Below are 17114 nucleotides of genomic sequence, written 5' to 3'. Positions count from 1 at the left end.
CTTGCATGCAAATAGGTAAAATTCTTTATAGAAAAGGCTATGCCTTGACGTTGCTGGTAGTAGTCAACCTTTTCAAAAATAAGCAGAGTTCCTGATTCTTGTCAGATCAGATCTAAAACCAAAACAAGAGCATGTTTTCATAACTACTTCTTAGTTTATTTTCAAGTCCTCATAAGGAGATGAACAGATACAGTCTAAAGTGGAACCTAAGCATTTGAAAAAGAAAAACTCAGTAATGTGCTCCTTTTACATACAAATAATACTGCATCATACAGACCCACACACTGCCTGGAGCTTCTAATGAAACTAGAAAATCTAACTCAGTGTATTCTTAAAAAATTAAATTTACATAACTAGCTCTAAAAAATATAATCAACAGAAACTTTTGTAGCTTACCAATACATTTCCAGAGGATGGAGAATGTAGAGATTTACTTTCCTGGGGCAACTTAGAAATGAATACAGGAGAATCATCTTCTACCTCCTCCAAAACAACAATACACACTCGACTCATTCGCTCTTTTAAAACATTCAACTCCACACTACGTGATAGAAGTCACAGTGGGACGAGCACAAGCAGTTTTTCCTCCTCTTCTGTACACCACTTATGAACATTCTCTGAACAGTGCAGCTGGTTTTATAGTTGATAATATTAGAGAAACTCAAGTTTAAAATTAAGATACATAACTTCCTAAAATAAAAACCTATTTCTTTCTGCCAGGTTATTGCAATCTATAAAAAGTTTCACATCAATGTGTCAATAATTAAAACTCTGTCAAGGACTAATTCTTTTAAAAATATTTTTCTTCCACCAAAGTAGTTACATTGAGCTCTGAAATTTACTGGTACAAAACAATCATTGTTTTGGGTGACATGCCACCAGAGCATAAAAAATGCAATTAGAAACAACTGCTATGGGAGAGGGTGGCCACAGATATCCCACTCTTGTCTACAAGGTCATATAGTTACCAGTAGGCTGGGCGGCTTGTAGCTGAAAATAAAAAAACAGAATCTCACTGTTCTGTTCCCACTTCTACTTTGTCTTCATTTTTTTTCAGTTTCACTGACTTAATACAGATATTATCCAGGAAACAAAAAGATATAGAATTTAGCATAAATCCTAAAAATTGAAGGGTTGACAATTCTTTCTGTGTTCAGGAAAGAAAGAAAAAGGAAACAGCCACCACTCTGCATTAACAGCAAAGCTGCAGCACATTTACACGTGATGAGTCAGATCACAGGAGACAACAGGATTACTGGTACGAGAACACAAACTGATTAATCCAGACTTCGCATGTAACAGCCGAAACACAGATAGCTTTATCCCATCAGGAACATAGGCACGGCAAAGCTTTCATTCTTTCTCCATCAGGCAGTTGTTTCTGGCTGCCCAGCAAAAAGAACCAGGCACCAGGCAGAAATGGTGTCAGTGGAGAATCCTAACACAACAAGCAGACAGGAAAAGAATCAGAAGACCTTTGAGCTCCAATTACTGCTTCTGAGTTTTCTTTCATTTTAAAAAGAGAAGGGAAGAAAGTAGTTTATCACGCTAGTATTTCCTTTCATCTCTACACGAATACAGCTTCCATTAAACGGTCTTCATTCAGAGGAAAAACAGCAGACTGTGCATCTTCTCTGAGCCAACTACTTTATTCAATCATCTGCCTCTGTGCCAAGACAGTTTCCTTCCCCAGTAAAAAACCGCTACAGTTATCCTTTTCAGTTGATTTCAGATGCTTTCCTGTTCCTCAGATGATCTTGCAAAATGCCGCTGATATCCTCAATGAGAAGGCCCTTGAGAAATATCTACACAACCTCAGAATCGGTCCTGCAGAAGCATTTCAACCCAGCAACAGTCTGAAGAGCACAGACTGCAACCCGCAGGATGAAATGCCTAGTAATGCTCACATGTTACACTTACCAGAGAGCTGAGCGACTGCTCAGGATGTAACTTCCTCTAGCAGGGAAAAAAAACAGTGCATTTGGACAGCCTTCACAATTAGAAGGTTCATGCCAGTTCTGTGACTAATCCAGATCAAACTGAAAATTCTATAACTGAAAAATAAGTGCGCTTTTAACATTTTCCACTAAAAGCCACAAGGAAATCTGGTGTACTGCCTCTGCTGACTAACACTGGCTTTAGCAAGTAAACAATCCCAAACAGCTTAACTGCTTTCGCATGCCACAGTACAGCAAATGTTTAACTCCATGTTAACAGCTGCAGTAAGAATGTCTGTAGTGAATTCCCAAGAGAGATCTCAAAAAGAAAGAGAAATATTCCATCAGACTAAAAACCATGAAGCTGAGTTAAGGTGCATTACTCTTATTTCTGCCAAGACCGTTTTCTTCCTCCTCCTCCTCCTCCTCCTCCTCCTCCTCCTCCTCCTCCTCCTCCTCCTCCCCCTCTCCTTTCCCTTCCTCTCCCCCCTCGGATGTATGTTATTTTCTAGAATGAAAAGAGGTTTAAAGAAAACAAATGTTAAGGCTTGCTATGACTTCTAGGTTAATCATTTATTGACTCATACATTTTTTTAAAGAAAAAATTGAAAATTTCATAAAGGTGGAAATCCTAATGTCAAAGTTTTTATGAATCATTTGAATTTTCACTGAAAAAAATTAAATAATACCTTCATATCTGAACACATTCTAAAGTCTTAAAAACCCATTAAGCAGCTGCATAAAATAATTGTTTAAAGTTCTTGTCCCAAATTACTCACATGTCAAAAGAGCACAGAATCTTACAAAGATAACAACCAACCAACCCCTCCTTCCCGATAAAAATAATTTCCCCAAAGCTACAGTGAAGTGTGAAAACCAACCGTTTGGGGACTGGGGTTGCAGCACGAGTCTAGCATGCCCCAGGTAAACACTGCAAACACACCACCCCAGCCCCTTTGAAGCTGGCCTTCACTACCTTTCTCACTTGGCCCAAGACTGAGAGTATTTCCCGATTTATTACAAAGACAGACTATGCCCCACCTTGGTCTGTGTTTTCCCCTTTTATCACCCCGTATTCTTATAAGCAAACTCATGTTATTTTTGAGCATTTTATGATTGGTGCTATATATCCTTCCTTAATATAATAATCTCCTATATTCCCATTTTATACAGGAAAAAAGAACTCAGAAATTAATTATTTTGCTCAGTCATCCAATGACTAAAATGCTTGATGCCAAAAATATATATTCCTACTACCAATAAAATTCTTTTAAAATTTTAATTCAATGTGGTAGAAATGATCATTAAAGAAAACCTATAAATACTATTGAAAGTTTAGGTAACAAAAGATATTATTTATTTGTGAATAAGTTATTTTTGAATGAGCATTTCAATGCTACTCTTTGTTTAAGCCAATTTACTTATTAAATCATGGGGGGGAGACTTAATATAGGTAAGAACGTCAGAAATTCTAAATGAAAATTGTAAATATCCACCTACACAAGAACCAACATTCACATGGGTTCAACAGTTATCTTCTGTAGGGAGGGTGGATGGGCTCTTGCTATATTGCTCAGGCTGGCCTAGAACTACTGCACTGAACAGATTCGCCTGCTTCAACCTCTCTAGTAGATGGTTTTCTAGGTACATGTCACCATGTCTGCTTCTATTAGTTACCTTAAAATATACAAAATGTTTTTAAAGACAAATATGCAACTATTGTAACATACATAAATGTTATCCACCTCCATATAGTTGAATCAAATATATCATTCTAATACTTGATACATATAAAAATTAAATTATAGTAACATCTTATTGCCCATTTTCAGGATTCTTCTCCAAAAAAGAACCTTTTTTCATACAAATAATTTTAACTTGTTCCAAAGTATCTAGTGTGTAAGTTCACCTACTTTTGACTGAAGAAGTTGCATCCTATTTCTTGTTTGAGCCCAACTTTTCCCTGAAGGTTTTCCCAACCATTTTGTGTGTGTGTGTGTGTGTGTGTGTGTGTGTGTGTGTGTGTGTGTGTGTTGGGGGTGGGGGGTGAGGGATTTTGAGACAGAGTTTCATTGTGTAGCTCTGGTTGTCCTTGTTTTGTAGACCAGGTTGGCCTTGAACTCACAGAGATCCACCTGCCTCTGCTTCCCAAGTGCTGGGATTAAAGGCGTGCGCAACCACTGCCCAGCTTCCCAACATTCTTTACATAAAAATCTGTCCTACAAAAATTCAAAATTTAATTTAAAGCCCCTATGTCGGCATCTACACCATGATTGGAAAATGAAGTGTTAACACATCAGTACTACACAAATTTAATTAATTTAGAAAAAGTCATAAAGGATGGCAAGACCTGGCCAACTCTACTCAAAATGTAATATACTGTAATAATCTAAAGGCACACAAAAATCACCTTGAACAAGGATATTTATTTTAAAGACATTTACCAAAATACATAGCATTAATTGAACAATCTTATTTCTTCTATGCACAGCACATCAAATAACCAGAAAATATTGTATGTACCTTATACAATATAAGCAGGGTGCTATATTATAAATAAGAAAAATAAGCAGTACAAGAACACAAAATACTGAACGGCAACATAGACCAGAGGCTTACATAAGAAACACAGATCATACATTCATGAGAAAGTGAACAGCATACAAATTCATTAACTGTAACTAGCATGTAAGATAACTTCCAATTGTCCAGCCTCTTAAAAAAAGGGGGGTGGGATGGGACACTAATGGATGCTTTTATAAAGTTATCCACAAACCTCACTGTTATGTTTTCTTGTTTTTTTTTTTTTCCTCTCAAAGAAACCAATACCAACTGGCTGGAGCTTTTAGGATCAGAACTCATTCTTACATTTGAGGAGAAAGGCTCTAAATTTTAAAAACACCATTTGTACTGCATGAATAAACTACTCAAATCTTAGTCCAGTATGATCTAATAGATATGAAGATACCCACATGAGTAATTTAAATACTCCTATATAGTTATCACATTTAAAAAGGGTTAGCAAAAACTGCTAAAATTAATTTTTTTTAACATGTCCAAAATAAGATGCTGAGACCCACAGCATTATGTGGAGGGAGGGAAGAGGAGGGGAGGGAGGGAGGGAAGAGGAAGGGAGGGAAGGGAGGGAGGGAGGAAGGGAGGGAGGAGGAAGGGGGAAGGAGGGAGGGAGAGAAGGAGGGAGGGGGAGGGGGAGAGAGAGAGAGAGAGAGAGAGAGAGAGAGAGAGAGAGAGAGAGAGAGAGAGAGAGAGAGAGGAGAGAGAGAGAGAGAGAGAGAGAGAGACTAAATGGGAGGTCTCCATCAAATCCCTCCCCTCAGATCTCAGAAAATCCTGTAGAAGAGGGGAAATGACTGGCAGAGCCAGAGGAGATGATGGAGGATGAGAACAAGGCCCCCTGAATCAACTAAGCAAGGCACACATGAGCTCACAGAGGCTGAAGCAGCAAGCATGGGCGCCTATATGGTCTACACCAGGATCTCTCTATATATATTATATATAATAGTATATATTATAGCTATTAGCTTATTTTTTTATGGTACTCCTGACTGTGAAAACTCTTCCTCCTCTTGGGTTGCCAAGTCCAACTCCAATATGATCACTCTTACATACTGCTGATGGTAATATAAATTAGTCCAGCCACTATGGAAATCAACATGGACGGTCCTTGAAAAATTAAAAATACAACTACCATATGACCCATCTATAACACTCTGCAGTATATGCCCAAAGAAGTCAAAGATAGTATGTAACAAAGACTCTGTGTATCCATCATTATCACAGCACTAACAATAGCCAAGCTACAGAATAAGCCCGGGTGCCCCAATCAACAGTTAGAAGAGGATTAACTCCTGAGTTATGATCACAAGGATGCAGAAAGGAGGATGGTTTTCACAGGGAAGATTAATAGAAAAACATTTGAAGATAAAACTTTCATTGTATTTGGTCAAAATTAAGGACTAATTTTTCCTATTTCCTATTCTCAAATATATTTTCTTAAATTTGACATTTTCTTTTTATGTCAGTGGCATTTATACAGGTGCTTCCTTCAGTCTAAGAGTGCCCCCTCTTTAAAAACAAAAAACTCTAGAACTCTCACAGTATTTTCCATTATTAGTGTGTTGTGAATAACTTATACTGGTGGGAAAATTAACTCTGGAAGAAAATGACAATGTTTAACCTTTCTATGTAATATGTAGCTTGCCTCTGGTTGCTACATTAATTCAACTTTAATTTAACCATCATTAATCCCTCCCTTCTTACAGCCTACCTTCAGTTTTGTTTGAAAGTCCACTTCTATATCCCACATGACTTGGAAAAAAATCTTGCATAGAGTAAGGTATCATGGTAATTCTATTCTACCTACTAAGTGACTCATTTGGTAATTGACATGCAATCTGAGCTAGCTTGCTCTGTCACATGCCAAGAAGTCAGCTGTAGTGCTTCTAGGAAAGTCTTTATTTTTGTACCTAAAAAGGGAGAGAAAGAAGGAAACAGCCCTCCTACTGGACAACATGTTTGATAATAACGCCATGAAGTATGCTGGGTATCTTGTGACTGAATGGAGTTATCCTAGCGTCCATGCTAAGTCTGAAAGAGGGAAAAACTGAAAAGAAAAAGTGATCAACCTCCTATGGTCACCACATTGAGTAACCAAACCATTCAACCTAAAGCACAGTATTTCAATTCCTACTGCTTTAAGACCCTTTACTATTTAATCCAGTTTCTATCTTAAATATAAAGTATTTTCAGCTTAAAATACCCCTTATATTAAAAAACAAACAATATTCTATTACAAATAAAAGACTCATTAAAATATGATTAACCTTATATTGGCTCAAAAGTTTTTAAGAATATCTGTGATGCTGTGTATATGATGAATATGAAAAATTACAGCATGATTGTTGGCAGGTTTAACAACTAAATTAGCTAAGAATGGACTAGTCATAGATTCTAATAAGATATCTCCTTTGTTTTTAAGAAGTTTAGTACCAGCTACAACTAATAGAATTAACATTGCTTAACAGTTATAAGCATGGCATTTTATAAGCTTATTAAAGTCATAAAAAGTTATTTAGAAAAGAAATTCCATACTATAAACACATTAGAAAAATACTTTCCTGCTTTTAATCATAAAAATTGCTATGCACAAACACAGCATTTTTCGTTGTCTGTTTGTTTTTTGTTTTTTCAAGACAGAGTCTCTCTGTGTAGCCTTGGCTGTCCTGGAACTTGTAGACCAGACTGGCCGTGAACTCCTGCCTTTGCCTCTCAAGTGCTGAGATTAAAGGCACTCACCACCATACCCCAAAAAATTCAGCATTCTTTGATACACGGAACTAAAGAAAAATGTTCTAAACTATCTGAGTCATTACTTGAATTTTAAAATAGTATGTTCAGTATGTCTCCACCCTGTTACAGTTAAAAAAGACATGAGTCATTTTCTTTAGTATTTTCCAAATGATAGTTACTTTAGAACGGAAGTGATATATACAGTTTTAATTTGTGTATGGAATAACCAACGTACACATAAGCTACTAATCTTTTGGTACTAGTGGAAATTTTTGGCTGCCTCATGTAATTATTGCTTAAAAAAGTAAATAAACATAAGGTAACCATAGAAACTTGCTCTCTTTAACTTTTAAAGTACAGTAACGCAATACTACATTTACGCAGGTGTTTTCAAATTACAGAAACCAACATGAATTGTAAATAATCTTTCTTAAGAACTTAATTTATGTGTATGTACGAGTCCTGCATGTATGTGGTGTGCGCCCTGTGAGTGTGTGGTACCCATGAAAGCCAGAAAAAGGATATGAGATCTCCTAGACATGGAGTTACAGGCACTTGTGAGCTGCCATGTGGGTGATAGAACTTAATCCAGATCCTCTACAAGAGCACCAAGTCTCTTAATCAACAAGCCATCTCTTCAGTGTTTTTTAAAGGGCAAAATTTAGCCTGTTTAGAATAATTCACATTCAGCTGGGTATGGTGGTACATGTCTATGAACTCAAGGCCAGACTGGGCTCCACAGCAAGACAGCCAAAACAACAACAACAAAACTACCACCAAAACTAAAAAAAAAAAAACTAGTAATACTAGACAGATCAAATGGGAGATTTGAGAGTAACAAAACATTAAAGAGAAAAAAGACCCTCAAATTCATATTGGCTTTCAACTCAGCACCAATGATAAGTAGCTTTGCTCACTTTCAACCTACTTCTTGAGATATGAAAAAATAAATTTACTTTCCAAAATACGATAGTAGTTCATAATTATTATTAGAACAGTTTTCCCTTTTGCCTTCTTTACTTTTGACATGTTAGATATATTCTAAAAAAACCTTACCTGCTGTTTAGTCTATTAAAATTTTTTGTTATAGTCTTTTGAAAGGAAATAAAGGCAGAATTTTCATTGTGTTCACTTAAATTCTGAATAAAATCATAACTTCTTAAGCATAACTCTTGAATCTATCTACTCTAAAGAGGTCATTTTACCTTCTCTTTTCCTAAGTCCATGCTGTTCTAGAGGTCTTCTCTACCGTTGGCTACTGCTTTGTTCACATACACGCAGTGCACATGTGTGTGTGTGTGTGTGTGTGTGTGTGTGTGTGTGTGTGTGTGTGTGTATAGAGGAAAGACGGGGAAAGATAACATGTTTTAGTCTGCAAACGTTACTAATATACTTGCCTATAAAAGCATTGCTCCTTTTCAGGCAAGTGCCATCTCATTAGGTGAACTTTCTATCTCTTGTTGTTTATACCTGTCAAAAATCACTACCCAGTTCATCTGGATATTTGTCTCAGGGCCAGTCAGACAGCTCAGTGGATGAGAACACTTGATGCCAAGCCTGACAACCTAAGCTTGATTCCCAAAACCCACGTGGTAGGAGAGAATCAATGCCCACAAGTTGTTTTTTGACCTCTATGAGATGTAACACACACACAATCTAAATGATTTCTACTACTAACTGAAGTTTCATATATGCCAACTTGTTGCAATTAAAATATGCTATGGCATTCCATACAGTTCTGCCTTTGTATAATGCTGTTCCCTCTACCTAGAATGCTCCCCAGCCACCTCTTTACCCATAGAATATATGGTAGGGCTGTATAAAATAAGGTAGAAAATTAGAGAGCAGATAAGACATGAAGAGCCATGAGTGCTATATTATAGCCAATACTTTTTAAATCTGCACATGATGGAATATACCTTTAAAACCAAATTGAAAAGTGAAAATCGTTTATACATTAAAATAACTCACTGTAGACATAAAAGGTAGCCTAAAAATGAACTGCCACTATAGCAGAAATAACCACTAGTAAGCTACTGCAAAATTCAATGCCGGAGACCACAAGACAGTGAACTGGAGGGGGAAAAAAATCTGCAAACAGCTATCAATAACTTCAATATGCCTTTCAAACTTTTTAGCTATCATTTTGACTTATATAAAAAATGTTAACATAAGGGAATAATATGAAGCTTATAAAGCGCACATAGTAAAATCATTAAACATCATTAAAACATGAAAAACACCTTAATGCTGAATAAAAGAATGATTTAAAATATAATACATGCCATATAATGCACATGTATCTGATATTCAAAATCCCCTTTGCCCTGCAATGCTGGAGACTGAACTCCAGAGGCCTTACAAAGGCTAATCAAGTACTCCATTAACCAAGCTATATCCCTGCTTCTCTGTAAGGGATTTCTAAAAACACAAAACAATACTTATAAATGTCACATGGAATAAAACTGTGTGTGTGTGTGTGTGTGTGTGTGTGTGTGTGTGTGTGTGTGTAAGATAGTCTTAATTACGACAGAAAGTTTGAGTGTTGGGGATTGAACTCAGGCCTTATGCATGTTAGTTAAGTGTTCTAACACTGAGCTAGATTCCCTAGCCCAGAAGAGGGGGGGAAGGGTGGAGAGGGGACAAGGGGGAGGGGGAGGGGAAAGGGTAGAGAGGGGACGAGGGAGGGGGAGAGGGGAAGAGAGGAGAGAGGGGAGGGAGGGGAAGGGAGAGGGGGAGGAAGCGGGAGAGTTCCACACATGTGCGTGTGTGCATGTGCGCACACTCAAACATGTGCTTGTGTTTTGTTCTTGTTTTGTTTTTTTAAAAAGCAACAAAAGGCAATTAAACCACAGTAGGATTATAGGTTATTTATTCTAGCCTTCATAGTTCGAATACTTATTTCTGAGTAACATTACTCCTTAGAGCAATGACTCTCATTTTTCTAAACTGAAACACTATCCTATAACTAAGAAAAGTCAGGGCCAGAAAGGTTAAGTAACAAAAGCTCCCATTACCAAAACATAAAGACTGCATATATTAAAATCACTGCTAAAAAGTAAACCTACAGAGCCAAAGCCTTTCATCTATGCTATGGGTCGCAACCCCTTTGGAGTAGAACAATCCTTTCACTGGGGTCGCATAGCAGATAGCCTGCACATCAGATATTTACATTATGATTCCTAACAGTTGCTAATTACAATTATGAAGTAGCAATGAAAATAATTTTATGGGTGGGGGTCACCACAACCTGAGGAACTGAACTAAAGGGTCGTAGCGTTAGGAAGGTTGAGAACCAATGCTCTAAATTCACTGGGTTATAAAAGCCTCTAAATTTACTCCTCAAAAGCTACAAAGTAAGTCCTGGAAAGCTGGCTCAGTGGCAAGCTGCTCTTGCAGAAGACCCAAGTTCTGTTCCCAGCACCAACACCAGATGGCTTACAGCTGTCTGTCTCCAGCTCCAGTGGACCTGATGCCTCTGGCCTTGGAAAGCACCTGCATTCATATGTGAACAGACACACTCAGATAATCTGAGCAGACTACAAGGTGGGGTATTTTAAGATGCTTATTTTTAATGTTTGTTTTCTTTTCTGAATTGGAACCTTGTTATAACCCCAAATAAAATCTTGACTCATTCAAATAAAAAATGTCAATAAGCCATTTGGTAGTATCTATTTTTTAAAAAGGAAAGTTTTTGTCATAAAGGTGTGAATGGCTATGGGCCAGGAGAAAAAGACAAAATGATCATTAAGGACAGCTTTTAAAACCAGAGCTTCTTGTTTTTTAAGCACTATAAGAAATTGTGATTTTTTTTTAAAACTTGGATGTCATTTAAACTACAATATCATCTGTGTGCTTGTCTAGCTAGCTTGTCATGCTAGCTTGCCTAGCATGTATAAGATCCCTAGTTTGATGAAACTATCACCTACACTATCAAAACTTCTTAATTTTTTTTGGTTTTATTGAGACAGGTTCTCTCTATGGAGTCCTGGAATTCACTATGAGAACCAGGCTGGTCTTGAATTCACAAAAATCCTCTTGCTTCTGCCTCCCAAATGCTGGGATTACATGAGTCTCTCTCTCTCTCTCTCTCTCTCTCTCTCTCTCTCTCTCTCTCTCTCTCTCTCTCTCTCTCACACACACACACACACACACACACACACACACACTTTCTCTCTCTAACTGCACAGGATATCACAAGATTTTTTTTTTTGGAACTAGTTTAAAACTAGCTCAACTGTACAACAAACTATACCACCACTTTAATTTTATTATGGATTTTCACAAATGTTTCCTTATACAAATTTAGAAAGGGCTTGTAGTACTAATGCAAATGCACCACCCAGTGGCAAAAGATAAGAACTACAACTTTTACAAAGAAACAGCAAAGGCAGATTGGAAAATTCAGAAATGTCTCCAACACTTACTAACAGAAAAAATATGTGTTGTGTGTTGTTAGTAATCTGCAATTTGTTGCAATTTTTCCAATTAAAATCATTTACCACACAAAGTCTTATGTTTTTTGTTTTGTTTGTCTTTCTCTTTGGCATAGGACTTTTTTGTTTGTTTTTCTGTTTTGCCCATCCATTTCTCAAATGCTGGGTTGAGAAAAGAACTAGAATGGGTATACTTTATGATTTATCCAAAGCCTTTATGACCCATGTAATACAAAATGGTTTATGAACAGAAAGTAGATGAGGCACAGAATTTCCAGTGAAAAGGTAGTTATCATTGACCATCCCACATAATAATAAATGAGCCATTCAATATACTTTTAAAAGTAAGAAGAGAGTAGCTGGGTGTGGACCAGAGTAGAGGCAGGCAGCTCTCAGTGAGTTCAAGGCAAGCCAGTGCTACACAGTGACACCCTGTCTACAGGGGTGTGGTAAGAAGTGGGGAGAGAAATGGGGTATGAAGGAAAGAACAGGGAATGGAGGGGTGACCCCTTAGAGAGCACTTTCCTAGTATGTGCATATCAGCACCGCCAAAAAAAAAAAATAAATAAAAATAAAAAGTAGTCATTTGTAATGGAATCTAGACTTTCTTAAAAGGGGGCCAGGTAAAGATTCACCAACAGTTATGTACCTCATACGTCAGAATTGTTAAAAGGGAACACAAATTGTGACTGTGATCACATTCACTGCAGTTTAACATACCAAATAGTCTGTCTATCACAGATGGGTACTAAGTAGCTTTCCATTTCTAACTAACAGCCTTCTTCTTTAAAAAGGGGGAAAAGTTAAATAAAACTAAAGGCAAATTATATAAAATTCCAATCAGGGTCTTTTTCTGTGTTGAAGCCAGTTTGTATTGATTCTACTTAACATCAAGCAGCATTACTGTTTTGAGAGCACAAGACATCTAACAAGAAGACAGCAACAACTACTGCACCAGTTTCTTCCTTACTGACTACAAAGTCCTGAACGTGTTTCCATCCCAAACGTGAAGCCCACCAAACCGCAGCACAAACATCAAACTCAGGGCCTTCCTGGTGTCTCCAGTCTAACGCTTTTCCTCTGGAGTTTGAGGTTTTTAAACTACTGTCACTAAAGCCACAGGAGACATTCACATAACTGAAGCCTCCTCATGATTAAATACTGTGGCTGATAATGATTAGAGTATGTATTACATTTAATATTTAAGAGAATGAGAGAAGTAACAGACAGCTGGGCAACAACAGAATGCCAATTTTTCCTGGTTTTACAGGACAAAATAAAACAATCTGCAGCATTGCTCATTATCTTCAGGTATTTAATATTTTCTTCTCCAAGCTATAAAGAGAACATTAAGTAAGATCTGTATGGGCCCCTTTCCACTGAAAATCTACCAGAATCACTAAGTTGCTACATATTAAAGTCCTCCACCAATACAGAGCTCACTACTATATATGAACTGCCTCCAACTGGGAGTGACATTATTAATTTACATGTAATTACGTGTAAAGATAAGTTATATGTGTGTAAAGGTTAAGTTGTAAGGAGGCATAAGTAGTGGAAAAACAAACAAACAAACAAACAAACAAAACAAAAACCCAACCCACAATTACAAGAGCTGCCAGTATTAGTACACAGGACTACCAGGACATACTGTGAATTCCTACCTAACATGAATTCTGTATTACTTTCCTCTGGTGGAAGCAGTAGTTCTGTTGTTTCAGTTCCAATCATAGGCCTGTGGCAGAAAACAGACATCAAAAGCAAGAGCATGCCAACCTTCAAAGTGAAGGGGCTATGTGCTTTAAGAAAACACTGAGTTATTAAATGATACAAAATTTACTTTGATTTTTACTAGTTCAGAATTTAGTTTTTATCCTTTTATCAAGAAAACTAATTTATGTAGGATATATTTTTTTATTCCTGCTATTTTTTTTTGAGATGAAGTTTTTCTATGAAGTCCAGGCTGATCTCAAACTTTCAATCCTCTTGCCTCCAATTTCCAACTATGAGGATTACAGATGTACACATGCCGTATGTATATATAACATATATTATGTACACATATATCTTTTAGGAAAATATTTTTCAGAAATGCCTTTATATAAAAGCTAATTCTTACTGGATTCCTGAAGAAACCCAAAGTATGGGGCTTTCTTTTTTAGAACTGATGGCAACAAATTATCCTTTTAAATCTTAAACACACACACACACACACACACACACACACACACACACACACACACAAGCAAAAACCTTGTCCAAATATATTTTCTGACAATATATCCAACCACTTAGCCATTATGTTTATACATGGTTTGCCATAAGCTAAGAAGCCACCAGTGATGTATAAAATAGTTTACATCTTTATATATGAAACATTAATTTTAAATATATAAATTTAAGAATTTACCACAATATCTCTTAAAAATCAAATACTGCTAGGTATTTTCTCAATATAGGCTTCTAAAAACTTTCAGTTACATACTTTTTAATTTGCTTCTTCCCCTCAAAACAAAGTGGGAGTTTATTAAGAATGGGTTTTTGTAGGGATTTAAACTGCGTGTTAAGGGAGAAACACCTAAGGACAGCTGTGTGGGAGTGGGCATGTGCTTCTGAAGAGAGTGATGATTTACCCATGTCTCCATACAGTCCTCTATAACACTTCGAAAGACTACATCAATGTTATACACAAAAAGTATAACATGCTCATGTAACCCATTTCCTAATATTAAACATTTGAGTTTCTTTGCTAAGAATGTTATATATTCTTATATAATAGTTTTCCTAGAATAAAAATAAGTTGCCCACTAGTTAATTTAGCAAAATGGCTTATCTTCAAAATAAGCAAAACCACTTCTAAAAAATTATGACATAATTCTCATGTCCAATATTATTAAAGAATACATGTCAGAATTAAACTTGTGTAAACTAGTATGCATCAACTATTTTTCATGCTACACTAGAAAAATCTTGCCGTTTTTTTAAAAAATCGTTTTTGTCAACAGTAACTAGATGCTAATGTCCTAATAGGCCTTTGCAAAATGCAAGAAACATAGAAATGATCTTATCTAGCTCTGGTGCAAGAAGGTAAGATATGGCTTGTGAAGTACTAAACTGTGTTACTTATCCTTTGTTAAAAATATGAACAAATCAAGCTAGTTCAAAGTATCACAGTGGCTGGGTATGGTGGAACACACCTGTAAATCCTACCACTCAAGGCTTGTGAGTTCAAGGCCAGCCTGAACTACACTGCAAGTGTAGCTTGAGCTGTATAGTCAATCTCTACTTCAAAAACAAAACCAAGTCAAACCAAAAGGACATTATTTTCTGTACACTATCTAGCTATATAACAAACTTGGTAATGTCACTGATTTGCCACTTGGTGGCAGCAAATACAAAAGAAAAAATTTTCAGTATATTTTACCAATATAAAAGTATTTTCCAAATCTTATATTTTAAACCAGTCTCAAATGAATGAGGGGCTTTATAATTCCTAAAACAACAACAACAACAGGGTCTGATTTTGTTGTTCAAACTAGCCTCAAACTCACACAACCCTTCTCCTGCCTTGGTTTCCAGAGTGCTGGTATAACAGGCATGTACAACACTGCCCAGTAAAACTTTGAGAGGTTTTGGATTGTTTGTTATACATAAACAAGACCATGCCAGTCCTGAACTCTTTTCCCTCTTCTCCCTCTGCCCCCCTAACTATTAAGATTATTGGCATATGCCAGCCAACATACCCAACTTTGACAGTAATGATTTTAACATTTTCACAGTCAAGCTTAAATTTCTAATTAAAAACAATAGCCTTTATTACAGCACTGACAGACACAATTTAGTCACTTCAAAAAGTATGTGACTCTTTTGATGATTACTAAATAATGTGTATCAAAATTAAAAAATACTTAAATTCTATTTTCTTACTTTAACCAAATTAGATGGCCTAACAATTTATCCCAGCTTACTCAACTTATTGCTTGTTAATAACTACTTATATATCATGTGAAGTGCTAAAATTACACCAATGAACAAGATTTTTTTGGTTTCATTAGCTATTCTTCCAAAGGATCCCAGTTCAGTTCCCAGAACCTACATGGTAGATCACAGCGTGCTGTAACTTCAGTTCCAGGGGACCTGATACCATCTTCTGGCCTCTTTTGGGCACTAGACATGCTGGTGATGATGCACATACATGCATGCAGGCAAAACACCCACACACATATACTAATAATCACAACATATATAGAGCAGCTTCTTACACAAAATTATCACACAGCAAAGTATGTTTCTCAGTAATCTGTTCTCAAAATTACTGCCAAAATGTTTTATGGTGGAAGACACTGGGTATCATAAAACTAGGATCACAAGTAGATTCAATCTCAGACTAAATGTGTGTATATACTGATAGATAAATCACAGTTAGATACAAAAGAAGATTGTAAAGGCTCAGTCTTCAGAGAACATCTTCTTAGAACATCTTCAAGAGCATGGATCGTATCTCATTCACATGTATCATGTGAATCAGCTCTGTGCTCTACTTAACATAGAACAGTGATGGACTTTTTCTCATGAATGAACACTTAATACTAAATTGTATCTTGTTGTAAGAAGCGTCACAACCTCCCTCCATTTTGGGGGTATTGTTGTTTCTGCAAGATTTGCAGTCTACAAACTAATGAGCAATTTCACACAAATACTAAGTGTCCACAACATAAAATTCCCAGAGACAACACTTCTATTTCCTTAAATGTTCATCTCTTAAGGAAGAAAGGTAAATGAACTATATAAGAAGTGCTTTCATAGATGTTTACATATGTGCACATCTGCAAAGAAAACAAAGACATACATGCACTTTAGTACATCTGGAATTACAAGATATTCCAGTCAGTTAATGATAGAAGGGTAACTGGACTACTATTTAATTTTACTATACTGAGAATTACATATATTTAAAGAAATGTAAAGGTACCAGGGAAATATTGATTGATTTCTAAGATAGCAAGTAGGGCAGGATGTCTATTCTTGCTGCTCCCATTCAGTGGAGGCCCTAGCATCACTGTGAAAAGAAATAAAGACATAGAGCTTGGAAAATGAAGGCATAAAACTGCTTTCATTAGCAGAGAACATACTTTTCTCTGTAGAAAATTACACCGAATCCACTTAAAAGCTGCAAGAACTAAGTAGGATTTTATTAAAAGTCGTATGTTGTTCGTTTTAGATAATACTAATGAACAAGTAGAAATTTAAAGTTTTTCAGATACCATTTATAATGGCATTCAAACTCTGGAAAATTAAGGTATAAACTGCACTTGCCCAGCATGGTATCAAGCAATGTAATATGAAACACAAATTAAAAAATACACAAAATAACCTTGTCTCAAAAGACTAAAATCCAAAAAAAAAAAAAAGACTTTTAAAATGGCATATG

The 17114-nt window shown here is 36.3% G+C and overlaps 1 protein-coding gene across 7 annotated transcripts in view; it reads right to left on the bottom strand.

The window, feature by feature from the left end:
- Ankrd28 (ankyrin repeat domain 28) overlaps positions 1–17114 on the bottom strand; it is a 146534-nt gene that overhangs the window by 91591 nt on the left and 37829 nt on the right. For 2 of the 7 annotated variants that reach the window (XM_028891272.2, XM_037208735.1), the window contains exon 1: positions 397–1913. The exons of 2 other annotated variants lie outside the window; for them this stretch is intronic. In XM_028891272.2, coding sequence (XP_028747105.2) covers positions 397–513 — 117 coding nt within the window. In that variant the 5' untranslated portion in view covers positions 514–1913. Of the gene's footprint in view, positions 1–396; positions 2333–17114 lie in introns of those variants that run through there. 3 more of the 7 variants (XM_028891271.2, XM_028891266.2, XM_028891268.2) reach the window with 3 other exon arrangements.

The sequence above is a fragment of the Peromyscus leucopus genome, chromosome 9, assembly GCF_004664715.2.
Source record: "Peromyscus leucopus breed LL Stock chromosome 9, UCI_PerLeu_2.1, whole genome shotgun sequence".
Taxonomy (NCBI): domain Eukaryota; kingdom Metazoa; phylum Chordata; class Mammalia; order Rodentia; family Cricetidae; genus Peromyscus; species Peromyscus leucopus.
This window is presented reverse-complemented; position numbering and strand designations above follow the sequence as displayed.